We start from the raw sequence: 27,139 nt of genomic DNA on the forward strand, positions 1-27,139 counted from the left end.
AAAAAAAAAAAACTCTTTTAAGAGATTTGGGAAGGAGGAGTTGGAGTCCAGCAGAGTGGCTGTCTCTGTCTCTGCCACTGTGGTGTAGGACAGCCTGCAACTGAACTGGCAGGGGAACTTACATAGAGCTTCTTAGAGGTGGAGTTTTCCCAGGGAGATTTGCTGCTCAGGGGTTGATTAGTTGGTCAGGAGCAGAGTTGACTTTGGTTTCAGGGCCAGACTGTTTCTTTCACTGGCCTTTTAGCTTTTTCGCTTTATTTTCAGGTGTATGGTATGAATATTTCTTTCACTGGCTCTGGTTTTAGGGCCAAAGTATATTTATTTGGCTCTGGTTTCAGAGTCAGGGTGTTTTCTTTGGTTCTGGGTTCAGGACTAAAGTATTTCATATATATAAGCCTATATGGGCCATTCTTAGTCAAGCCTCCATAGCTAATATAAAGATAAAAACATAAGAGGTGTGGAAAGCATCATTCTCTGCAGTCCCCTTCCTGAGAACATAACCTTATCCATAAACATGTCTTCCATTTTTTAGACTATTAGTATTGTTAATCCCACCAATGAGAGTAAGACCACAACCACAGTTAAATCCAAATTTGAAGCAAGCTTTAATTAAATACTGGCCAGGTGGGTGGTCTCTGGCCAGGTTCATATCGTGGTTTAATAAGGATCAGGAAAAACAGATAAACTGAATAGATGTTTATTCAGGGAGAAATAACTTATAACAGACAGATGAACACCAGCAGGTTCCTGGTCCCAAGGATGCCTTCGGGTGCTCTTCTGTCCCCATGCTGCAAGCAAGAGAGTGCTCTGGGACCCCTTCCCCAGACCCAGTTGCCCCAGGTCACAGCCACCTCTGTCCCCACCCCCAATGGGTGTGGTCAATGCCACAGGGGCATACAAAGTGCGTATCTCTCTACAGGTTCCTGGTCCAGAATCAAGTATGGCAAGAGCTTATGATGCAAAACCCATTTCATTTCCCATCAGGTTCAATCCAGGGCAAGCATGCATCCTGAACCTCTAGCCTGTGAACCTCCTGCCCACATGTGAACAAGTACATCTGGTGCATATGGGTCAAACAAACTTGTTTAGGGAAGTCTGTAAGAAATGTGTGTACTAGTGTAGTTTTGAAGACCTTAGTGGTGAGGAAAAAAAAAAAAATACAGCACAGCCTTAATTTTAAATTGAATAGCTTTTGTATGGATTCAGAATTCCAAAGGTGTCACACAAAGCTGGGGTTGTTTTGGTCCTCGTCCTTGGATGCCTGAGCTCAGAGGTACCTTGCTTTCTGGGAAAGAAGTTGCTTTTTCCAAAACTAAGCCTCATTCTTTGGTGAACTCTTATAGCTTCCTTCAAAATGGCTCCTTTCCCTCATTTGCTGTAAAAACATCCTGCTTCATCTGTTCTTCCTCTTGACACACCATAGGATTCAGATACCTTGGCTTCATATGTCTATTAAAAACTGAGGGTCATGTTCTCTGGACTCTCAGTCTGTGAAGCTCATTGTACCTAGTGAGATCTGTTGTACCTAGTTAGATCTGTTCATGTACACTCTCCATGCTGTGTTTCAAAGTCTCAGTGATTTTCATTTCCCACTTTGGCAGTACCCAAAGGGCAATTATTCATTTGTCCCATTCTTGCATTTGACAGTAGAGTTATGTGTTAGGAATTAGTATGTCTATCTAAACACCTTTGCTGACCAAGTTGCTCATCTTAAAATGTTTATAATTTGGTTTTAGGAATTGTATATGCTTTGGCGAGTGATAGTTAGTATAATGTTTACTAAATCCACCTTGCCTGGGCTCTTGATGGTTAAGAGTTGATAAAGTCCAGTTTTCTTTGTTTTCAGGCCATACTTTTTTACCGTGTTACCCAGGCTATTCTCAAACTCCTGTGCTCAAGGGATTCAGCCTCCTTGGGAGTACAGGCACTCTTCACTGTACCTTCATTAATTCCAGATAGAAAAAAAATATTTAATGTAACCCACATATAAATAAAGGCTTTTTGGCGCCTTTAGGTTAAAGATTTATCATTATTTTCATGTGTATTTGTGCACTCAAGTGAGTTTATGGGCACCATGTGTGTACAGAAACCTGTGGACAAGAAGATAGCATCAGATCCTTTGTGAAATGACATGTGTGTGCTGGAAACTGAACCTGGGTTTCCTGCAAGAGCAGGAAGTGCCGAGGCACTCTCCAGCCCATCTTCAGTTATTTTAAATAGTGCATATGGTTCCAGACACCAAAATGTTCCAAGACTCAACAGAATAAAACCTACTCCAAGATAGATTGTTAGGAAAAGTATACATTGGCATTACTATAACTTAACATTTGTGTAAAGAGTTATTAGACTCTTATTTCTACAAGCAATATATTTTGAAAGGGTAGAAAAGAATTAAGGGGCAGTAATTTCAGGGAGAAAGAAGTGAAAGTAAAACTTTAAACCCGCTTGAACTAGCCGAGAGTGTGGCTGTGGCGGAGCACTTTTTCTGGCACTGGGTGAGGCTCTAGGTCCCACTCAAGCACTTGCACTACTTCCCTAAAGATTGGAAGAAGCTCAGAGTAATTATTTTTTCCTCAGTTTGCTTTTTCTTATTTGATGTGAGGGCATTTCCCCCCCCAATTAATATCCAAGCCAAATAACTGCCATTTTGGAATAGTGAAACTCAAACTTGGCAGCATTTCCTCCCTCCCCCCCCCCCAAGTGGGGACTGAATGTAAGTTTTAAAGAGGAACAGTTTGATTAGTGTTTTCAGAATGACATTTATTTCTAGGTTCCTGGAAAAGATGGGCTATACTTTCTCAGACTGTCATAATTTATCATCTTGTCATTTCAAAGGGCTTTGAGTAAGTGCTGCATGAAATATAGAAGTAAAAAGCTAAGTGTTCTGACATTTGATTCAGCACAAAAAGTACTTTTAATATTCCTAGCCTTTGAGGCTTGGGGATTTTGTAAAGGAATAAAGAGCTCAATTTTATTTATTTTCTTGCTGTTAAATGTGCCTTTTGATCAGTGTCCTTTTCATGAAAAGGAAAAAAAAATTTAACAGCTTTTCAGATGTTTTCTTCTGTGCATGTAAAATTTACTTCATTGAATGCTGAATATCATTTCCGGAGTTGTTTGAAGCTGCTTTGGGGAAGATGGGGCATGCCAGTCTACTTATTTAGGGTGGTTATGTTTGCCCACAATGGGGAACCATTTCCCCAAGTTGACAAAGATTGCTTTTTAAAATATTACTGGATTTTTCTAAGTGTTAGGCACATGGACACGGTTGCTGTTTACTCCTATTCATATAGATAGGAAATTTTTTTTTTTTTTTTTGTTCAGGTCTAGCTCTTGTAGACCAGACTGTTCTCCAACTCACAGAGATCCGCCTGCTTCTGACTCCTGAGTGCTGGGACTAAAGGCTTGCACCACCACTGCCCAGCAGTGAGACACATCCTTAGAAACAGTGTAGTGGTTCCTCAGTATGGAAATTGAAATTTAAAATTCAAAGGGATGAATTAGTTGCTCACTACCATAAAACTAGGTTAGATTTAGATGTAAAGTTTAGATTTCAAAAGACTGTTCTTGAAAAATACATCCCTGTCTCCTGTATGCTCGTCATTCTGGTTAAATTAGAGAGGAACAGGTAGGACACACACAGATCTTGCCTCAGGGGGCTCTCAGGGGGCTCTTGCAGTTAGTGGCAGAGACTAGTGGGAACGGTAAGTGAGTTGCTCATAGATTATTTTGAGGAAGTTACAAATCTTGAAGGAATAAAGTCTGCTGAGGGCTAGGAGAGAGCTGTTTGGTCAAAAAAACACTTGGGATTGGATAGATGGATGGTCCATGTGCTTGCTGAGCAGTGTGAAAGAAGGTATAGGCTGTGGGAGCAGAAAAGTAGTAGATAGTGTGTGCCCTAAATTTAGAAGTCTAAGTTATAATAAAAGGCCCGGGCTTTCAGAATACTGAGAAGGGAGTTTTGGTACAAAATAATTCAGAATCACCAGCATCTGATTAAAACAGTTTAATATTTCTGAGCTGCTTATATTCTATGTATGATGGAGAAAACCTTTTTTCCATGGTCAGTTAAGAGGACTAGAAAAGAATTGGAAAGAAAACACTAGACCTAGAGATAATTCCCCACATATATTCTAAGTTTCTAGGTATAAGTGAAAAAATTTATGAGGTGTTTTTACAAATTACACATTTAAGAAATTAAAACAGTTTAAGAGTATTAGACCATTGACCATTTCTCATAGCTTAAGACATGGCTTCTATAATTTCACTTATTAAAAGATTTTTAATTTCTTTTATGTGTACTTGTGTGTGTGTGGTTGGGGGGGGTGGTGAGTGGGTACCAGAAGAGGGCTGGGATATTTTTGGTGCTGCAATTATAAGTGATTGCGAGCTTAGGTCATTTGGGAGAGTGGCAAACACTCTTAACCACTGAGTTATTTTAACCACTGAGTTATTTTTCCACTCCCGTTATTTATTTATTTATTTATTTATTTATTTATTTATTTATTTATTTTTGATCTGTTACTTAGGAGTTCTAGTGTGGCAGAGCTTGCCATCAGGATGTTGTCTTTAAGGTCTGATTGTCATATGTGGTAAAATTTCCAAAGGACAGTCCTTATGTGGAATATGTTTTTTGTATTTTATTCATTGCCATTCCCCAACACACTGACTCAGGAATTACATTTTAGTTGAGCTTGTAAATCTTTCTCCTCCCTTTCTTTTCTCCCCTCCCCGTCCCTTCCCTTCCCTCCACTCCTCTCCCCCTCTCCCCTCTCATCCTGTTCCCTCTGTTTCTCTCTCATACAACACTCCCACACTTAACTGGGAATTTGGGTTCTTTCTGACTTTGTTTTTATTTATTGCAGGAGATTGAAGGACTTTGACCTGGTTCTCAGTGCTTATGTTAATCTTTCTTACAGGCCAGCCCTCCAGACCTCTATATCGAAAGATTTAATATAGCTCTGGGACAGTATATGGGAGCATTGCAGAGCATCGTGCCTCTTTTCATATATATGGTAAGTTAGAGCTCTGTTTACCTTTCCCAAACTATGAGGGGTTAACTATATTCTGGTTTTCTATATGTTGCAATTTCTATTCCTGAGTCAGATTAAAGATGGGTTTATGAGAGTAAAAGGTCTAATCAACACCATGTTCTTTATAGCACATCTAAATGGAATGAGCCTAAAAGTAGAACAAGAAAAAATTATGTCCAATTTCATACTGTATATACAATAAATTATTTACTTTCTCCTCCAACCCTCTCTTATCTCCTGTGCTGCCCAGAAGCCCCTATGCCCCTATCCACACAGGTCCCATTCCCATATTTTTGAGGAGAGAAAACCTTTAAATGTTATCACGAAGTATAGTATTAGTTGATGTAAGAATGAAACAAAATAACAAAAATAGGTGGAGAAGTTTGCAAAACATAAGACATAGGTTTATTTTCTTTGCTAACTAGTTTTCATGGATTACTTAGATAAAAGTCAGTAATTCTATTTTGACAAAGGGTATGAATTGTGGATAGTTCACAGAAAATACTTAGCATAAAAAAGGAAAATATATCCAACATCTTTGTTAAGTACAAGTTAGTTATTTTTTTAAAAAGTTTTTGGAAATGCTCATTTGTAATGCAGCTGTAGAGAAATAGGGGCATAACTTAAAGTGAATTATAAATTGGTAAAATAGCTTTAGAATACTTAAAACTTTATCTAAAACTCATAAATAGATGGCTGTGTATTATGTGGTAATTTCTTTTTAGTAACAGAATATTGGACATATTTGTATTGTAATCAGTTGGGGACAATTTTTGGAAAACATACAGTTAAAAATAATGGCATGTTTATATATTTTTGTGAAGAACAGCCTCCTAAAACCTAGCATTAGGGTAAAAGAGCTCGGTAAGGTATAAGCAGTGTGCTGTGTTTTTCAGCAGGTGCTTTCTTCCAAGGAGCGTAGGGGTCCCATCTTCACATGCCAAGAGTGGTTCATTGCAAGTGTACCGTATGCTTTTCTCTACAGAAAGGGACCAGGAGAGGTAGACCACAGGGTAAACTCTAGGAAGCATTTGATTACCCATCTGTTGTCATGGTTGTAGTTTTTAACCAACCATGTACATTGGTTTTATATTGTTTGTTTGTTTTTGAGACAGGGTTTCTGTGTGCAGCAGCTCTGCCTGCTCTGCTACTTGTGCTTTGTAGACCAGGCTGGCCTCCAACTCCTGGAGAGCCGCCTCCCTCTGCCTGAGATTGAAGCCGCCACTGCCTCTTTTCTATAGCTTTTTATTTCTTTTAAAGAAAGGAAAACACTGTTCAGAACTAAGAGAGTGGGCTAGCATTTAAACATGAACAAATTTAATGGTTTTACTTTTTTTTTTTTTTTTTGTTTTGTTTTGTTTTGTTTTTTTCCTAGTTAGGCTGATTTTGATTGCAAGAAAGAGAAACTTGTTTAAAAGTGACTGGTAAATAAGGAAACAGACTTTGAGACCTTGAGCATAGGCAGTTCCCAGGGGTGTTGGAGTCCAGCGCTCTGTTTTGTCCCTTCATGTATACCATACAGCTCATCTTGTTTTGAATGTAAGTGAACAACTTGATTCAAGCACTGTTTGCTCTCAGCCTGGTTAGGGTATCTGACCATTGCTGAAGGACATGTTGGCAGAGACTGCCCTCAGCTTGGATACAGAGGAGTACCTTTCCTGAGTTTCTCAGAATTGCCTTTTAATGCTTGTGATGAGCAATTGAAGGATTGTTGGTATCTTCCAGCCTTTCAATCTCATGCAAAAAACACTAGGAATGGCAGGGTTTTACTGTTTGCTGGGTATTTTTATTATTTTTAATTTAATAATATTTTAATTATTTAATTTTAATACATTATTCCCTAAAACTATAATTCACTCACTTATGGGGATGATCACTTTCCCTTGTATAAAAACTTTTTTTTTTTTTTCAGAATAAGTTTTACATAGAAACAAAGCTTAACAGAGACTTAAAAGACGATCTTATAAAGCTGTTTACGGAACATGTTGCAGACAAGCACATTTACAACCTAATGCGTAAGTGATTTAGCTTCTTATGGGGGTGAGCCAGCTGTAGCCATGGTCTCCCTTTTCTTTCCTCCCTCCCTTTTCCAGCTCATTCTTAAACTTTCCTATTATCTGAGAACACTGTTTTCCAGACTCCATTATTGACATCTCTAGAACCAGAGAGCAGGAAGTAGTAAAACCTACCTCAGTGTATAGAGACAAACCTGGGGATTGAAACTATGAGTTACTCATCTTTTCTGGGATACTTAGGCAGGTTGTGTTTTAGACACTGTCTTGTGCCTGGCCTGCTCTGTCTAGCCATTTCCTCACTGATCAGTAATATGATTGGCAGGGTCACATGTTAGTAACTGCACTGTCTGTGAAGAAGGCCAGCACAGGCCCCTGTCTGGTTTCTACTGTTAGTCTAGTGTGGCTGCTATTCATCTTGTTAGCAAGCTGCTGGCCTTATGTGGTTTAGCAATATTTACCATGGCTGTATCGATAGCTAAGTAAGATGCAGGTGCCAAGCTCAGACAGTCTTTCCTGATCTCTGGCTCACAATAGGTGACACCGTTTCCTTTTCATCTAAAGGAGTGTCCCTCCTCAAGTGGACTTGAGGTATACCATCACTTGTCACCTAACACCTTCAAAAAAAGCTCATGTTTTGGTCAGTATCCAGCAAGGCATTCTTTAGTAATTTGGTACTAATGTAAATTATAGTTTTATATATATATATATTTTTTTTTTTTGCAGTTTTTCAGTTTATTGACATTTACAAAGTAATTGTTTTAAGCTTGTTCACAAACTCTGTTTTTGTCATTTTTGATTTTAAGAGAAGGGATTTATATATTGGATCAGTTTTTCTTTTGCAAGGCACAGTTATTACAAAATGTATAGATTAGGTTGATACTGTCTTGCTCCCAGAGAGTCCAGAGTTCAAGATAGAGGTTCAGAGGCTTGGACCTATAGCATGCATTGTTTTTACAACTGGACAGATACTTAGAATTTTTGTACATTAACCTTGATAGGCCTCTTGTTTTGAGAGAGGGTTTTGCTTAGAACTTTTAAGTCCAAGTTCTGGAATTACAGAGATTTATTACTGTCCCAGCTTCACGCCATTAGTTATAGTCTTGGATACTGACATTGTTTTTAACTTTTTAAAGCACATTTTCTTTGTAAATATTTATGAAGAAATGCTGTGTCTGATAGAAATATGTATTTTCTTTCTAAATATGTCTTTATATTTGCTAATAATTTGTAAGTTAACTTTATGGGGCAAATGGAAAGAATATTGAATAGGATATTGTAATTAGATTGGATGAGAGTACTTTCTAGTGTGGGGTTTTCATGAAGGAGACAGTGTTTTTCCAGAAAATAGAAAAAGTCCTTTTTTTTTTTTTTTTTTTGTGACAAGGTTTCCCTTAAATTTTTGTAAATGGGATAAAACTAAACACATTAGATACTCATTGAATTTATTGAGCAGTTAGTGGGTATTGTACAGTGGAAGATGCAGAAAGTGACTGCTATCTACATAGTTTGGGTCCAAGAACAAGGGAGCTCTCTGAATATTTTTTTACAAGTTGTATAGATCACCATCACAAGGATTTTTGAACAGGCACACACAGCTTTACATGTAGCAGAATCTGTTCTAGTATTTACAGTTCATGACACCAGGTAGGTGGTCATTACGCAGAGAGTCAAAACAATTATTCAGGTTTGGTGTTTTGACTCTAGCAGCTACAGCACAAGTAAGTACAGCCAGTGTCTGATTTTTCTAAAAATCTGAACATTAGTTTCCTTCTTTTTACTACTTTTAACACACTTTGAGATACTACTATTCCATTTACTGTTATTTGGAAACATTGTGGCTTCAGCTAGCAGGCATCTTTTATTTTTAATTTGCTGTGTAATCTGAAAAAGGTTTGGTGAAGCAGTTTATCTGCCCTGTTTACGCTGGCTGATGTGGTCTAACTAGGGCTTCTCACTGCTGGCTTCCATGACTGCCAAGTTAGTGTGGTTTTTAATTTCTTAGGTTTTCTCCAACAGTGAACATTCAAATATTCAGAAAGTAGAAACTTGGAAACTGTGTCTAAAGTCCTGGGCTCAAAAAAAATTTACTACATTCTATTGGGTGAGCAATCACAGGGCCTAAACTGTGAGGGCCTATCATGGACCTCTGTCTCTCAATGGGAGGTATTTCAAACTAGTGTGTGAGGGTTAAACTAGTAAGGCAGGAAAAAGAAAATCCTATATGCTAAAAACAAATTGGCACTCGATGCCTTCATTTATGAATTAATATTTTGTGAATAAGAAGAGTGTTATTATTGTAAGTAAGGTTAGTTTCTTTTTGACTGGTAACAAAATTGCTTTCCTTAAAAATTAGTTTTTACTTTGAATGAAACTGAATGTAGATCTAGGAGGACTTAAAATAATTGAAAGATTTGCATGGTTATATACTGAGCGTATATGACAATAAGTCTGTGGTAATCAGGTTGGACATTTTCAAAGAAAGTATAATGTGTTGACTTTTGTAGTTAAAGATACAGTTTACTTTTAGACCATGACACATTTTGAATTCATGTAATTTTTAGCTTTCGTTTCCAGAACAAATTAGTAAAAGAATCCCCTGGACAATGAAGGCAGTAAGATGAGTTTCTGCCAAGCCTGACCATCTTAATTCTTGGAAATAGGAGAGTAGAGAGAGAAGTGGCTCTCACAAATTGTCTTCTGACCACCACACATGCACTGTGGCATTCATTCATGCATATTTGTGCACTACACACGCTAGATGAAGCAAGTATACTTAAGAATTTAATGCCATAACATGGGAAGAGAGATTAGAACTAGAGGTCTACACCTAGGCTTAACACCTAATGATCTTTTTCTGTGAGTAAGAGGACTGTTGAAACACCCTGTTGTTGATATATGGCTTTCAGAAGAAACCAGTTACTAAAAAACAACATATGACTAGCATCAGTGCATGTAAAACCAGTATCTCTGTGGTAGTATGTACATGGTTCAGAGGGAATAAAAGTTCTCTGGAACTGCAGGCTTTTCTGTTCCACCCAGTCCCACGGTGCAGCTGTTTCTAAATAAATAGTCACTCAGACTTAATAATAAATGCTTGGCCGGTGGCTCAGGTTTATTACTAAGTAGCTCTTTTATTTAAATTAACTCATTTCTATTGCATTGCCACATGGCCCGTGGCTTACTGGAATACTCTGGTATGTTGCATGTTGCTCCCAGACTCTGCCCTTCTCCTGTATCTCTGCTTGGGTTTCTACCTGGCTCTACCCTGCCTTGCCATAGGCCAAAACAGCTTTAACAGCTTTATTTATCAACCATGGAAAGACTGCCATGTCAATTCCCCAACCATATGAAATACTTGTCTAGATAAAGCAAAGGCCAGAACTTTCTGGGTCCAGTAAACACCCACTCTCTGGCATCCTTTACAAATCCCAGTTCTTTAGGGGGCGGGGTTGGAACATCCTTTAAACTTAAATGCTTTCTTCTAAGAGTATAGATAGAGAAGACAGCACCCCTCTCCCCCTTAGGTTTGGAGGTTTTGTTTGCTTTATTGAGACAAACTCTTGTACAGATGATGTTTGGCTTCTGATCCTCCTGCTTTCCCTTTCCATGCTTGGTTTATGTGGTGCTGGGAGTCAAACCTAGGACTTTGTCCATGGTAGGCAAACACTATCAAACTGAACTCATTCTCGGCTTGTAGTAATAGTTACCCTTGAATATAATTATTTATAGTTCATCTCAAATTATTTATACACATTTCATATGCCATGTATGTCTTTTTAAAAGTAGCCATTTCTTCATAGCTGTGTGGTTGACATAGAAATTATGGTAGGGAATGTTGACAGAGGTCAGTACTTAGCCATATATTGAGTATGCTGTTAAGTGTGAAGGCCTCAAGTATTGGTTAAAAACTGGGAACAAAGATTAGTAAAAAAAGAGCACCTACATTTGAGGTACATGCTAAGTACATAAGGCTTTCAGAACACATTAGAATTTCAGTTTTTAAACATTAGATTTTAAAGCATCATAATGACAGTTCACATTTGTCATCCTTAAAATTTGTCATTCAAAATCAAAACTATATGTGGGTGATGAGATGGAAAGAATAAACAAAGCAGCAAGTCATACCCTATGTCTGAAGTTCCCAAATCTTTAAAGTAAGTAGGTCTTTTTAAAAATATGACATGGATAAAGGAAAATAATTAACTACAGACCTGGCTTATAAAATCCCTTCATTTAGTTCCCCTTTTTTTGTTTGGTAATAAATACATAGTGGGTGTTTTTGTTTTTGTTTTTTAATCTTTGAGAGACAAATGAACTATTGTAGTGCTTGCTCTGTCCAATAAACATGGAATTAGTATCTGTTAACAATATAATAGAAGTGTTATTGAAGTTAATATTTGTTTTAAAAATAGAGGAAATTAGGTAATTTAAAAGAAAGCTGACTCTGTTTAGAGTCAAAAGTCAAGGTTAGTTTCAAAGTTGCTGAAGTAGAATTGGTGAATTGTCATCTCTGGCTTTATGCATAGGAAGATTTTTGAAGATGGAGCTATGGTTTTTGTGAGTGTGGTCTTTGTTAGTAAAATTACTGTTGGTTGAGAGAGATCTGCCTAGTTCTGCCTGTGAGCTCCTGGTTTAATGGTATGTGCCACCATTCTCAGCTGAAATGTGTAGATTTTTGAGCACGAAAGAAATTCAAGTTTTCCAAATTTGTTGAATTAGGGTTGCTCAGCCAATAAAGTCCAAAACAATTTCTGATCGAAGCATTTTAGACAGGGGTGATTTGAAGAAAGAAGGGCAATGGTTATTCCTCCCTCCCCACCCCACCCCCAATACAGGCAGGCACTTTGAGCTAATTAATGGTGTCCCCAGAGCTGTTTTGTTTCTCTTAGAAGGCATTACTTCTCAAGATTCTTATGCACTTCTTCGATGATTAGTACTGGAGCAAACTAGTGCAGATACCTGTTTTATCAAGTGCTGTGCTGAAGGCTTTTGTAATCTTCTGTCTTGTGCTGATCTTTCTCGTGGTGTTTACCATTCAGCCTTAGAAATACTGAGAGAAATTTTTACTGTTAGCAAGTGTTACATGCTTTTTTCTTTCTTTCTTTTTTAAAAATTCTTTTTCTTGTTTATTTCTTCTTTTGTTTTCTTTTTCTTTTCTTTTTCTTTTTTTTTTTCTTTTTTTTACCTGTTTTTTCTTCTTATTCCAGCTTTACTTTTAGAAGCCCAGTCAACACCATTTCAGGTCACACCTTCAACTATGGCAAATATTGTGAAAGGCCTGTACACTCTCAGACCAGGTAAACACCTGTCATTTCTGTTGGGATTGGGCCTGTGTTTTTATTTATTACAGCCTTATCCAAAAGGGCAGTGGTTCTTTACATGCCTCCTGAGGCCAAATGACATTTGGGTTTACTGTAGTAAAATCCTGGAACTCAAATCTGCGTGAAATGTTGGTTTAGGGCTCACTTGGAACTCATAGCTCCTAAGATTTGGAATCCACAAAATAATTTGCTGATGCATTTCCTAGGTGTGCTGACTCTTGAAAGTACCATCATCTGTGAACTGAGGCAGGAGAATAGTGGATCTAAAGCCAGCCTGAAAGCCGCATAGCTAGACTGTTCAAAACAAAGCAAGAAAATGAATCTCCTGTTTGGTCTTTGTTGTTAGGGAGTTTCTCCTTCATTTCACACTGAGTATGCATAGGACTACACACTCAAATTATGTCTTCTAGTTCACATAAATAATGCCTATATTCACAAGCTAGGCCTGTGAATGACCTTAGTGTGTGCCTACTTCATAGTAAAAGCATGATTAGACCCAGAGCATTCCAAAGAGGCTTTGTGGGGCCTCAAGCTTGACACTGAGTCATGTAGACATTTACAACCTGTCCACAGAAGAAGCTTGTAGAAATCGCAGGGTAAACACTGCCATCCTATAATCAATAAACACAAAAGAAGAATCTAAGAAATAAAATGTGAATGAAGAGTTTAACCTGGGGGCTGGAAAGAGGACTCAGCAATTAAGAGCGCTGGCTGCTCTTCCGGAGCACCTGAGTTAAATTAGCAACCACTCAGTGCCTCACAATCATCTATAGTGGGATCTGATGCCCTTTTCTGTCATAAAGCCTAGAGCTTCATATACATAAAATAAATAAAACTTAAAAAAATTTTAACCTCATACCAATTAGCTATAGTTACTCATCCCTTGAATTTAGTGATTATTTTAACGATTGATAACTGATAATTAAATTAAGACACTTCAGAATTTGGCTTCATAAATTAAGTAACAAGTTTCAAGGAAGCAGATTCAGTAAATAATAATTACTATTACCTTTGGAGTCAGGGTTTCCCTGTAGTCCTGGCTGTCCTAGAACTTAGAGATCCACTTGCCTCTCTGCCTCCTGAGTGTTGGGATTAAAGGCATCTGCTATCATTACCAGACAAATTATTCTTTCTTAGGCTACTATAAAATGATTAGTGACTTGTAGAGTGTTCATTTTTATTATCTAACTTTGGCTTTGGTCTTGAGCCCTGTTCTTTATAACTTTTAACAGAAATCATTTGTATAATTTTGTAAAGTTACACAAGCATTTTATTACATTTTCTATTGTTTTCCTGATATTTAAATTTCATTTTTCCATTAGTGTTATTAAGCTGTCCATTTTTTTTTTTTTTTTTTTTGTATACTAGTATGACAAATTCTGTCTCTTGTAGGCAGGTTTATTGACCATGGCCTTTTACACATGTTGCAAAATTACAGAATAAAGCTAATCACTAGGGTAGAAAAATTTTAGATGCTTGTTTATCTAAATGCTGTTTTTCCAGGGTGAGTTCTTGTAATAGGATTTATATTCCTTGTGAGGAGAATTCTGTATTGAGAATTGTCCTTTTCAAAAGGTGAATTTTATCACAGACTAACCTTTTGCTGCCCTAGGCGTTTTCAGAGATGCTATTAAAACATGTTTTGGCATTTTCATGTCTTGCCAGTGCCCATTATGTTCCTGGTCTAGTAAAATTCTAGTCACTTGACAGATTGAGGTTAGAGTATTTCAAAAAGCTGCATTTAAATACAGAAGCTGCTTCTGCCACAGGTGTCCTTAATAATGTTGGTCTTTGTGTGCCACATTTCAATCACATTAATAGGTTTTCAACCTTAGATTTGTGCCCTCACCCACTGGCAATTTGGAGGACTTGGCATTGATGCTAAGTTTCCACCAGAGTTTTTAGACGCTCCCTTTAGAGACGGTCCCTTTAGAAGCGGCTGCAGCAATCTTACTCTTGCTGCTCTTATTCAAGTATGTACACTTTTGTTTCATTATCTTTATCTTAATGACTACTTGAAGTTATAACACTTGGTGGAAGGATTTGGCTTCTGGAGCCTCAGGCTGATTTGCTTGTCATTCTCCATAACATTCTAATGCCTCTTTAAAGCCACATTGCCAGAGGGGCATACCATGGAGAGCATTTGCCATGGTACCGTGCCAGGTGTACGCTGGCCTGCATTGCTCCCAGCTCTTGCATGGTTCCTGTAATTTTTTAGCTCTTCTTTAATTGGATATTGTTTTTGTTTGTTTACCTACTTTTTTACTTGTCATTGACTACCATCACACAGAATGTGGGCTTTCAGATTGAAGTTTTTAAAGAGGGCTCACTGGCTTTACAGAGCATTGGCATTTTCATGTTTTCTGAGTATAAACATCCAGAATGTTTATAAAGGGGATATTTTGAAAGTCCTAACCTGAAAAACTTGGCAAAGGCTGAATAGTGCTCAGGGAAGATCTGTTCAGGAGGCCAGGTAGCAGTTCCATCCTGAGTGGAGGAGTAGTCCACATGTGTGTTTTTCCTTGGATAATTAAAATTAGCAAGCTTACTTAATGCTGTGTATTTTTTTCCTTCGAATAATCCATTCCTGTCTTTTATTTGTTTGTTTCGAGACAGGATTTCTCTATGTAACACTACTAGCTGTCTTGAAACCTGTTTTGTAGACCAGGCTGGCCTCAAATTCACAGAGAGCCACCTGCCTCTGTCTCCCCAGTGCTAGGATTAAAGGTGTGTTCCACCACCACCTGGCCCATTCCTGTCTTTTACTCACCCCAGAACCCAATTTGTACAAATACTCTAATACACGCCTTTGTTATGTCTGGTGGAAATACATTCCTACGACCTCTCTTTGCCCTTTCATTTTATTTTGTTTTGTTTTTTCTCTTGATAACCATATAATCCTCTTTACCTTTACTGTTGTGCACCCTCCCCCCTCCCACCCCTATGGAGTTGAATTTAAAAGGGGTCAAAAAAATTTTTATTCCAAAGCACTACCTAGTTCTCCACCTCCTTGCCCCTGTTTGGGTTGTTTCCTCTTTGGTTTATATGTACTATTTCCTCCGAAGCACGGTCTTCTCTCTCTTGGGCTGGTGTGTTGTTTGAGTTAATGGCTCATAGAGCTTGTTTGCCATCAAACTGCTTCCCTCCACATCCTCTTCCACTTCCAATTGCTTAGTGATATAATTATTAGTGTTTTCCTACATCTGCATAGTTTTTTTTTTTTACAAGATTTATCCAAAAGTTATAGATTTTCATTCAGTTTTCTTGAACCAGTATAAAAAGAATGTCCATTTTCTTTATACTTTTTAGAAAGAAAATACATAATTTATGTGTTCACCAAAATAGGGCTGAACCAAGTTTTTCAATATATATTTTGTTGTTTAAATAAGAAACTTGTTTCTTTCATTAGTGTTATTTTCTTAACGAATCATATGTTTTCCCTCACAGAATGGGTTCAGATGGCTCCGACTTTGTTTTCTAAGTTTATTCCAAACATTCTGCCTCCAGCTGTGGAATCTGAACTTTCTGAATATGCCGCTCAAGATCAGAAACTTCAGAGAGAACTTATACAGAATGGTTTCACCAGGCAAGTTGGCCTTTCTTTTAGTGACAATAGTAGCCCACTTCCCTAGACTTCTGGCTTGGCTACAGAGAGTGCCTAGTGCTGGGGCTGTGAGTTCCTTGTCTGGACAGCCCCAGCTGTTGAACTGGTAGGAGCTGTGCATTTCTGTGTGCATTTTGAAGAACGTGCAGTTAGATGGGACAAGGCCTTCCAGCTTTGAAGGCTCTCAGGTTGATCCTGAACACAATGAAAAACATTATTGCCATGTTTTGTCTAAATCTAAATGTTCTTTAAAAGTAGAATATCTCCTTACAAATGTCCAGAAAACTCCTTTCCCTTGCTTTTGGTGTATATGTTTATTCTTCTAAAATGTTTGCGAGTCCTTGTTATGGTTATACCCCAGAGAAATTGTAGAAAGTATGGGTTTGTTTTATATTTTGTTTTTTCTTCTTCTTTTTTTTTTTTAATTGGAATGAATTAACATAAAAGTTTGGTGATTTTTCTTGGTTATGTCAGGAAGTAAAGCACACTTAGTAACTTATTTTTATAATTTTTATTCTGGTATCTGAATACCTAACGTTTTAACGAAACTTGTGAGGAAGAAGACCCAAGCATCAGATTGAGTGTTGTTGACCTGATTATCTGATGGGACAGGAATGCATATTCCTCTAAAAAATTCTGAGGCCAAACTGAATTTCAGAAACATACAAACCAAAATAGACAAGCAAAACAAAACAAAAGCCTTTACCATGGTTGCTTACTTATCTGTTACTGGTTAAGAAAGAAAGGACATTTTGTTTTGTCAGTCCACAAATAGGACTTTCTTGCCTTGGGAGTGTGGTCTTGGTGGCATCTATAGTTGCAAGGTAGTTGTAAGGAAGCACCAAGAATTCCACAGGCCGTTTTCTTCCCTCCCTAACAGTGTATATACATATATCGGGGGTGTCAGTGAAGACCCGTGTTGATTGGATGTAAGCAGATGGCTTTTCTCTTTGACATTGATGAATCCTGCATATCCCAGTATTAAAGCATCTGTCAAATGAGTAGCTCTTCAGCTGGAGCCTCAGGAACCCTTCCTTCCTATATTCATTTTTCAATAATATAAAAATAAACAGTAATTTTTATTTCCACTTGTCTATTCCTACCCAATAAGTAATCATTGTTAAGGTTTTTTGTTTGTTTTGTTTTATTCTCCCCCCCCCCCAATATAGTACACTATGTGTTTAATTAGACTATTAGATGGTATAGTTATTTAACTAGGCCTTATTAGTTACTTGGTAATATAGACAGCTGTGATGGAGAAGTAAAATAATGCCTTAGTCTGTGCTGTAGCTTAGCTGGGTCAAGGGTATATGTAATTGAAAATGTGATTGACACTGCCATTCTGGGCTACACACATTGTATACATGAGTATAATTATATTTTAGAAAAGTGTAGAACTACTCAGAATAAGTTAAAGCTACATTTCTCTTACAAATCTGAGCACATGTTTGCATTCATTTTTCTGTTAACTTTTATGTCCTTTGTCATTTCTCTTAGTATTTTTTTCTTGATTTCTAGGAGTTCTTTATATAGTCAAAAAGTTGGCTCATAGTTCAAGATACATTCCTCATTTTTTTTTTTTTTTTTTTGGCTTTGCTTTTAATCATGAGAAAGTGGGTTTTTTTTTTGTTTTATGGTAAGGCTTTTTTGTGACTTCTGTAGTTTGTATTATAATTACATTTTGCCTTAGATACTTTTATTTCACTGTTAATGAGATTCATGGGATCCCCTTAGTGTTGGAGTAACAGGTTGGACTTTTGCTCAAGTGTGGGTGCTGGGAACTGAACCCAGGGCCTTAGCAAGAGCCAAATGCTTTTAACCACAGAACCATCTCTTTAACCCCTAGATACTCCCCCCACCTTTAAAAAATTACATTGCCTTTTGAAAACCTACTCTTGTGTTTGTCACTGAGCTGTTGCGGTTCATCCAGAGTTGTCTCCTAGTCCTAGCTTGGGGACTAGAACAGGTGAACAGGGTGTGGGGCTGCTAGGTGATTGGCTCTCATGTCAGCTTGGGTTGAGATGAAACAAATAGCAGAACTCTTTTTTTTTTTTTTTTTTTTTTTTTTGTTGTTGTTGTTGCTTTGGAAGAACTATTTCAGTATTGTGCTCCCAAGGCTGAGGGGATCAAGGAACTGCCTTGGGCTTTTGGTGTAAATTAGAATTTTTATTACTCTTAATGGGGTTCTTTAAAACAGCTTTTAGCTGAGTTTTAAGTATTAGTTCATATTCTAAGAGGTAGTAAAATTGAAATGTCTTATAGCACAAACTTAATCAAGCCACTTTTATAGTTAATACCATATTACACATTTACTATGAGGATTAAACCCTGTCTTCTAAACGATTCTGAATGGTACTTTGGATAGAGTAGTCTGCCAAAGCTGATATCCTATGACCCTTTTTCTCCCCCTTATTTAACCACCCACTAGAAAGAACTGCCAGGCTGAACTGAAAGTTTGTCTTTGCTTGTGTCATGGTCCTTTTATGTAATATACCCTGTCACTCTTAGGTTCTCTTTAGTCATTCTCTAGCTAGGATTGTTGTATAGAGAAATAACATTCATTGATGTGAAAGGGGAGGAAACAAACAACTCAAAAATATACAGGTTATCAAATAAGTCTTTCACTTCTATTTGGGCATGAGCAGTACTTTGTGAATTTTACTTCACCCAAGTTTGTGGTTCTTTGTTGGTATTCCAAGCTCTTCATTTTGCATCAAAATTTTTGAAATTTTTTATATAATGTGCAAATGTCTTCAGATGTATTCCCTCTGTAGTAGGTCTTTAGATGCATGGAAGTACAGGGAAGACTGTTATTTCAAAACTAAAATAGACACCTGTAAGCTCAAAGCATTATGATCTTTCTCTTGTGGGTAATTTAATCTGTTGAAGGGGGGAATGGATTGGTGTCTGCTGTCAGAAATAGCCTTTTGAGAAACAGAAAACATGATCCCAGGGCTGGAGTGTACCACTCAGGTCAGCCTAGAGCCCACCAAACATTTTGTAAAGGCAAAGAAGATGCTTCATCAAAGAAGAGGACACCTCAGTTTCTGGAGTACAGTAGACCCTTGTAAAGGTACTGATATTGTTTTGTGTTTTAGCTGAGAGGGTGGCCCCTGAATTTGGGCTTCTTTTACTTCATAGCAGAGCACAGTGTACAGCTGATAGGCTTCACGAGTCAGTAGTCTTTAGCATGTACATCAGTTACTTTCTTCCTTCTGTTTTCCCATTGCAATTTCTCCCCTTGGATGTCTTCTGTTTCTGTTTAACCAGTGAAGGAGGTAGGAATGGATGCTTTGTTTAGAAGTGAGGTTCCAGATATGAAGTTTTGTATCTTCAGTTTTAATCAGCATTATAACGACATAAATCACTTGTCTGGCTTGGTAGGAAATCTTTTTAGGCTACTTAGGGCTATTCTTGGGACAATACAGTGGAATTTTTTTTTCTACATTCTCACTGTAAAAGATCATATACCTCCCAGTCATGTCTTATGGCCACTATGCCAATCATCAAGGATCCTTAGCTTAGCTGGTTGGAAGCAATTAGAAAAAGAATAAACTTGAAATATCTGGAAATTTATCCAAAATCTTACAATATTTCAAAATTAGCATTGATTTAGTAATCAGATATTGTTTGGTTAATTGAAAAGTGGGGTGTTCAGGTCAGCATTTTAAACCAATTTGTTAATTTAGGAGATACATTTCCAGTGTTTATGTGCTAGAAAGCACCAAGGTGAACAAGGCAGGTCAAGTCCTCACTTACGGTTTACTATTGGCAAACAAATGATAAACTTGTAAAAATACAGTTTCAAGTTAAAGATAAACACTGTGAAGAGAGTTAGAGAATGAAGTAGTAGAGTTGGGGGTTATCAGTGCCATGGTGTTGGCTTCCAAGGGGATGACTGAGCTGAGGTGAAGAGGAAGAGACAGCTGTGTGACTGCCTTGGGAAGGGAGTGGCAAACAGAAAAGGCTAACCAACATACAATAAGCAGAGGTGATAAGGGCTGGGGAATGAGGTGGGAGAGAGAGTTCAGAGCCATGACACTGGCTGGGAAATGAATTGGAATTGATTTTGAACTGAAATGAATGAAAGTTATGAAGAGTTTTAATCAGAGGTGTGAACTAACCTTGTTTATGCCTTATGTAAGCTCACTCTGGCTCTTTAGATTCTAGACTATTACAAGCCTGAAGATGATTTAGGGATAACGCTGAATAGACATTATGTACTGGGTATGATAATTTTCAGTGTGCATTTACTGATGAGAATGCTGAACCTACAGATCTCAGATAGTCAGAAATCAGAACTGCCTGTAAATCTCTGAGCCCCAGACTGGTACGGTCTGCATCTTAGAAAGGAGGGAAGAATATATAGGGAGAAGAAAAGGTGGCCTGGGACAGTGTTAAGCCACACCAACAAAGGGCACCAGCAGTGGGTGGGAGAGGGTCAGAGGAAGGAGGGATGATTGCACCCTTGGCTGAGAGATGAGTAACTGGAGCCATTGTTGCTCTTTGTTAAGCACTGCAGTTTGGGTTAGTGTCTGAAGCCAGAAAGCCAGAGTGTGATGCATGGGAGGCATGCAGCCTATTCACAACCACTCTTACCTGCAGTGCAGAACTTGACTACTTCTAGGCTTCTGAGGCTAGGCTGGGCACTGCATCTTCCACCCACAAGGCTTTTCAAGCACTTTAGTTTCTGGCTTCCAAAGACTTTGAGAGTCTCAGTTTGGGGCTTGAGGGGAAGATTTTTAATTCCTCTGTTCGATATTTAAAGTCTTGCTAGTACGTGCAGATTATTGGGAATAATGTTGGTAGAACCTGAGGTTGTCGTCAAAGACATACTTTAGCTTGTTCCTAGTCCTTAGCATAAACTGTCCTTATAGATGATCCTTCATTTAATAACTTTCTATATTTAACAGACTACATGTACCTTTGAGGGTAGAGTACTTGTAGTAAATAACTCCGCTGACGTTTAATGTCTGTTTATACAGGCTAGGCTTTTGGGTTAGAATCTGAAGGATTTGCTGTCACGTACATGGATTTATTTCTAATGCTTTTGTAAAGAAACCAGCTAGTTTTGTTGACTTCTTCCTTCTATTCCCTAGAGGTGACCAGTCCCGGAAGAGAGCTGGGGATGAGTTGGCTTATAGTAAGTGATGATGCTTTTCCTGTTTTGATAGGTTTTTGATGTGGGCCAGCTTCTGAGGATGAGTATGGAGACCATGTGGGTAGAGGTGGTGGTCTAGATGGCATGGCACGGCATGGAGATTCTTTGGGATAATGCCCCAAGATCAGTTCCTGATGATACCGACTCCTTTTCAGTTCTCTCAGAACTTTGTTATTTTTTTCAGAGTTTTAAAATAAACACACCAGAGATATGGGGATCAGGAGAAAAGTGGTTTATTGTGAACAGAGTGCTCGCTGTCCCTCATGGTTTTCCTTCTGACCTTTGTTTTTCAGACAGTCCGTCCGCTTGTGCAAGTTCCAGGGGATATAGATAGTGACTGTTGAAGGACTTTTCTCCCGGAGAGAAGACACACTGGAGCTGCAGAAACTGTTCTGGGCACTGCTGGGCCTGCACCACTCAGGAGCTCTGTCAAAAGGCCGTTCAGTTTTCAAAAACAAGAACTACAAAAACAATTGCTGCTAGATTGGGGGTGATTTTGAAATAGGACAATCTTTTAATGAGTTTTATCTACAGAGCGAGTGTCTTGGAGAGTGGCCATTACTAAGTGAAGCCCAACATGCAAATCAGCTTCCTCCAAAAAAAAAAATACAACAGTGAAAGAATCTTAATTTTTAAACACTCATCGTTCATTTGTGGACTTGGCACATGGTGTCTTTGTCTCATGTCAAAATATCTTTGCTTTAGAACCAAGCAGATGTGACAATACAGTATTTTCATCCATGTCCCAAATAATCTGTTTTAAATTCAGAATTGGTCTATGTTTAGCATTAGTCTTACGAGGAAAAATGCTAATAACTGCTTTCACTACAACTTTTCCAATCAGTTCACGTTTTTAACTCTGTGCCTTGAGCTTTGTGCACTTTGCAACTGTGGGACCTTGTCATCAAACTCACAATGCTTCCCGGAGAAGTTGATATCCCCAATGGGTCCACCAAGGCCTCTGGTGTGGCTTTGTAGCAGGACAAGGGTCAGAATTCACCCTCCTGTCCCAGTTCTCATGGGGACCAACTCTTACTGAGTGGTTTTTTTTCTGCTATTGCCTCACCTGATCTTACCAGCCTCTGTAGTCTGGGTGGAGTCCTGGTTCAGGACTGTGATACTGTAGAGATTGTCCAGCAGTGGGAGCTGCTCTCTGGATCCCTCTAGGGAGAAATAGTTATTAAAGCCAAATATTGTGAGTAGTTCTTGGCCCATCACATTTTAATGGGTGCATTTAGAATTTACAAAAGATCAACTGTGCCATGCATCTTGTAAACGTCATGGTTGATATTTGAGTACAGCGGGGGATAGTTGCACTGGTGTCTGAAGGCTTCCTTCAGCTGCGACAAATCTGTATTTTCTGTTTCACTACACCAACAGTGCTCTTTAGATCTTCACAAACATCTGACGCTTACTCTAGCTGTTTTTCAGTGGTAAACAAGAATTGACATGGTGAGGGAAAAATACTTTTCTTCTCAATTTTGCTTGAATGTGAGGTGTGCTGCCAGGCTTTAGCCAGCAGTGACTCTGACCCTCTATAGAGAATTGCCCCTCCCCCCCCATCCTGCCCCCCATGCTACTACTGCGAACTCAGTGGGCAGAAGAGTAAGAAAGGGGCAGGGGGGCAAGAAGGTTGCCTAACAGCAGTCCCAGATTTGTGAGTGATGGCCTCTGCAGCTGGTAGAATTTGTGGGGTCTTTAATTGGTTTCATTTTACTTGGGTTATATTGAACCATGAGTGAGGACAGGCAGGCTCTAATTATGGCCCATACAGTTTTGTTTTTTTTTTTTTCTCTAATGTCAAGGGAAATTTTCATTTTATCAAGAAGCCCAAAGTTTGCTTTTCCGTTGGAATGTTTGTTACAAGGTTGTAAATACCATTTGGAACTGGTTTCTTCTACATGCCTTTAATATTTTTGACAGTAGTAAAGTTGGAACATTTCTTGAGACATAGGTAAGTGGCCCAGTGTCTAATTTTTACCCTCCCTCCCCTGAAGGAGAGCATTCTTTTTATCCAACAGAACTTTCCCTATAAAAGCGTTATAGTACATAAATTGGCATTAAAGTGGGTGCTTTTGCATTATTAAGTTAATGGAGAAATAGACGTACTCATTCTATGTTAGCACACAATAGGCAGAGGAAAGCCTGTGGGATTCTCTAAGTCAAAGTCTGGGAAAAGTATGTGTGTGATCCCTGAAGTTTGTAAAACTTACTGAAGGTGAAATTGGGCCTTGCTTACTCATTCATTGAAGTCTTGACAGAATTCTTAGTCCTCAACTGTGAGGAAATAAAATCTGCTCGCTCCCACTTAGTATTTGTAGAAAAATATTTTCTTTTCATATATGCTTGTGTTCTTGCCAGTGCAGTGTGCAGTTTTTCTACCCCTGCTGAAGACTGCTTTCTAAGTCAGATCCTCAAAGGCCAGATGGTGTAGATTGGCTAGCCAGTGTGGCAAGTGTGTAGGTTTGCCTACAAGTAGGCCTTTAAAGAAAGTTGTGGAAATGTCTTTTTTCTGGTCTCAGTTACAATTCACTTACTCTCCCTTTTGCTAGGATGAAGTTGGTTTGTGTGTAGGTGAGAGTGCTGAGGAATGCCTGCCCTTGGTCATGGTCATGGCACTGCTTATATGTCTCCAGTGCTCAGACCAGTGTAGCTGCTGGCCCGCCCCATCCCCTACCCGTTTGCTTTCTGTCAGGTTGCAAATTTGCACACATGAATGATTCCTCAGGAACAGTTTGCACACTCCTCACTTCAATGTATTCTGTATAGACCAAACAGCATCAAAGGTTATAGCACAAGAGGCTTCATATACCTGCTAGCACAGGCCATGGTGAGCTTGCAAATGATACTGTTTATGCAGGTAATGGGAAGAGGGGCACAGAGTGTTTAAGTGACCTCCTGATTCTTCCTGTAAATAACCTAGACTGTGCTGTCTTATTGAGGCTGTGTTTGTTTGTTTTGTTTTCCTCTCTCTCACAACAGTTAATTATTTCCATGGTTAATATGCAAGAGGAATTGCCCTTGAGCTAAGATTCAATTGTTTATTAAGCAGCCAACATTAAACTAAGCATTATTCTTTGAATATATGTTCATAGAATATACTAATTTGGCATAATAAACAACTAAAAAGCAAAACAAACCCTGCGTTAGCTATCCAGCTGTTAGTGTTTAGATGTTTGTTTTTGTGGTGTATCCCTTGAGCTTTTGGCTTGGAATATTTGCTTTTATCCAAGTGTAGGTCTCTTAAGGGGACATTAAAATTGGAATGTGACACCATTAACTGACACCCGGCACAAGTCTAGAGTACCTTTTCTGTTGTGATTACTGCTTTCAGTATGACCATGCAAAATAACGTTCATTTTTACCGGGAGGCGCCAGGGTTCATAGAGAAATGGCGCCTGAGCTTTAACTACCATGTAGAAATTTGCCTTGGTTTCTGACCCCATAACATTTGGAAGGAGGTACCTGATCTTTCCCAAAGGAAATGCCTCTTCCCTGGTCCCCCTGCTGCTCACCTACAGTCACTGCCTCCTCCTTCCTGCACTAGCTGAGACCTTAACTTGAACCAGGGCTGGTGGCAGGAATGGGGGATGGGGGGGCGGTGTCTGCCACTTATCTTCATCTGGATTCGTTGTTAGGAGAGTGCTGATGGATCACACCTCTGGGAATTTCAGCAGCATGGCTCTGGGGTAGAGAGTGCAGTGGTTTGGAAAAAATATCGTGTATTGGGTGTTCTGTGTCATTTAAATACTGTCACTATACTAAATTGCAGTAAGACTGGATGTTCTCCTGGGTGTGTTTGGTTGGATGGTTGACAGTATCCTTGGCTCTTTTAGTCTTATTTGTCAATGTTACAGCTGTGCAGTTGTGGAGAAATTTATGTCAAGTCCTGAGAAACTGTGGCTCAAACAAATGCTTATACAAAATTTGGAGATCACGTGCAGGCAAAAAGCTTTGCCACCCACCAGCATAGCAGAGTGAATGAAGCATTGCTGTCTAGTCTCCCTACCCTTTATCACGAGGCATGGCAAATCTGGTACTATCCTTTGCCACTCATTCATTCACAGAACATGACTAAAGCGCTTCCTGAGCTGGGGCACAAAGCTGCTGGCCTGGGCTCTCTCCTTATAAACATTTGGTGGATTTTGAATCACTCCTCTGTATTAGGTGTATATTCTCACTAAAACATTGTGGTTAATGAAAAATAAACCTTGTATAAATGTCCTTAAACTTGTTTTTAAGTTTTGTGCATCCTAGATGTCCCAGCTCTGAAACCTGGTTCACTGTGTTAATATAGCTGTTCAGTTCCACTTACAGGGTACTGGTAACATGGTAGCCACAACTTAGACACAACACAGTCAGCCTTAACCTCTAGATCAGTGACTACGAAACTGTTCCAAGTGTTTTAGGCATTATAGTATTTAAGCATGTACTGTAGGTGTAGTGTATAGTGTGTAAGTATGAGTGAACTGTAGGTATAGTGTGTGTGCACACGTACTGTGAGTGTATGTAGTATGCATATATGAATGTACTGTAGATTAGTGTATATGTATGAACGTACTGGAGGTGTAGTATGTGTGCATGTGCTTTAGACATGTGATGTTTGTGTGCATGTGCTATAGGGCATATATAATGGGGCATGATTTCCTTGGTGGAGGAGCCCAGAAGCTCATAAGCATTTTTTGATAATAAGAACATTTTGACTGTTGTAAACATGTCATTTCCTTTTGGATTAATATGAATTTATACAAAGCCGTTACAAAGACCAAAAGCCTGTTTTTAATTAAATTGAAAACTTCATGTGAAAATAGAAAAAATGCCCATTGAAAGAAGAAAGAAAATAGGAACTTGCTGTACTAAAAAGATACATCACATTTTTCAAAACTACTATTAAACTTAAACAGTTACAATGGTGTAAACATAGACAGGGTAATGGGTAAAAATAGGAATGATGCATATATTAACACGAGCTTTTAAGAGTTATTCGGGCCATGAGGAATTATTCATTGAAAACTGCTGGAGAAAATTAAATCGATGCTGTCATACCATTCATCAAAGAAAGCCCAGATGGACTAAAAATTAATTTTAAATGCACAGCACAGAAAAGACAATATGACTCTACACCTCTAGGGATGGAGAAATTTCTTTTAAGGACACAATCATATACAAATGCTGTATAAATGCTGCCATCTGCCTTTGTGCTTCATGGAGTGTTCGGTGTGTGTACTTACACATTTTCAACTAAAAAACAAAACAAAACAAAACAAAAAAAACTTGTGTATATGTGTGCCTGAGTTTATATGTGCCATGTTCATACAGCAAATGCAGAGACCAGAAGACCTCTAATCTAGAAGTAGAGCGGCAGTTCTCAATTGTGGGTCCCAACTCCTGGAGGCGTTCGTTGAAAGACCCTTTTACTGGGGTCGCATATCAAATAACCTGCATATCAGATAATTACTGTACAATTCACAGCTACCAAAATTGCATTTGTGAAGTAGCAATAGAAAAAATTATGGTTGGGGTCACCACAGCTTGAGGAGGAACTGCATTAAAGGATCGAAGCATTAGGAAAGTCGAGGACCACTAAGGTAGAGTTACAGTTACGAGTTGTGTGTGTGAGAGAGAGTCTGTATGTGTGTGTGTCCAAAGCCAGGGCCTCTGCAAACATACATCCGCCAAATTCAAACATGTAGTCATATACTAGTACACATAAGACAAAAATGAGATGAAATATTTTAAACTATTGTGGGTGAAATTTTTATCTTTTAAAATTACATTGTTTATTTTAAAAAAGTGATCTTTTGGGGGGTTTTGTTCTTTGTTTTTGTTTTTTTGTTTGTTTTTTTTTTTTTGGACTGACTGAGATGGGGTTTCTCTCTTTGCCTCCTGGCTGTCCTGGAGCGAACTATAGAGAAGGCTGGCCTTGAACTCAGAAATCCACCTCTCTCTGCCTCCCTAGTGCTGGAGTTAAAGAAATGTTCCCCCCCTTCAAAAAAAGTTTTAAG

The 27,139-nt window shown here is 38.5% G+C and overlaps 1 protein-coding gene across 1 annotated transcript in view; it reads left to right on the top strand.

Moving 5' to 3' along the window:
* Positions 1-25,364, top strand: part of Cacul1 (CDK2 associated cullin domain 1) — a 52,635-nt gene extending 27,271 nt beyond the window's left edge. Inside the window, exons 4-9 of the mRNA XM_051200074.1 lie at positions 4,920-5,015; positions 6,946-7,048; positions 12,256-12,345; positions 15,817-15,955; positions 21,073-21,116; positions 21,428-25,364. Coding sequence (XP_051056031.1) covers positions 4,920-5,015; positions 6,946-7,048; positions 12,256-12,345; positions 15,817-15,955; positions 21,073-21,116; positions 21,428-21,468 — 513 coding nt within the window. The 3' untranslated portion in view covers positions 21,469-25,364. The remainder of the gene's footprint in view (positions 1-4,919; positions 5,016-6,945; positions 7,049-12,255; positions 12,346-15,816; positions 15,956-21,072; positions 21,117-21,427) is intronic.
* Positions 25,365-27,139: the final 1,775 nt, after the last annotated feature.

This window comes from Phodopus roborovskii, unplaced genomic scaffold, assembly GCF_943737965.1.
Source record: "Phodopus roborovskii unplaced genomic scaffold, PHOROB, whole genome shotgun sequence".
Lineage (NCBI taxonomy): Eukaryota > Metazoa > Chordata > Mammalia > Rodentia > Cricetidae > Phodopus > Phodopus roborovskii.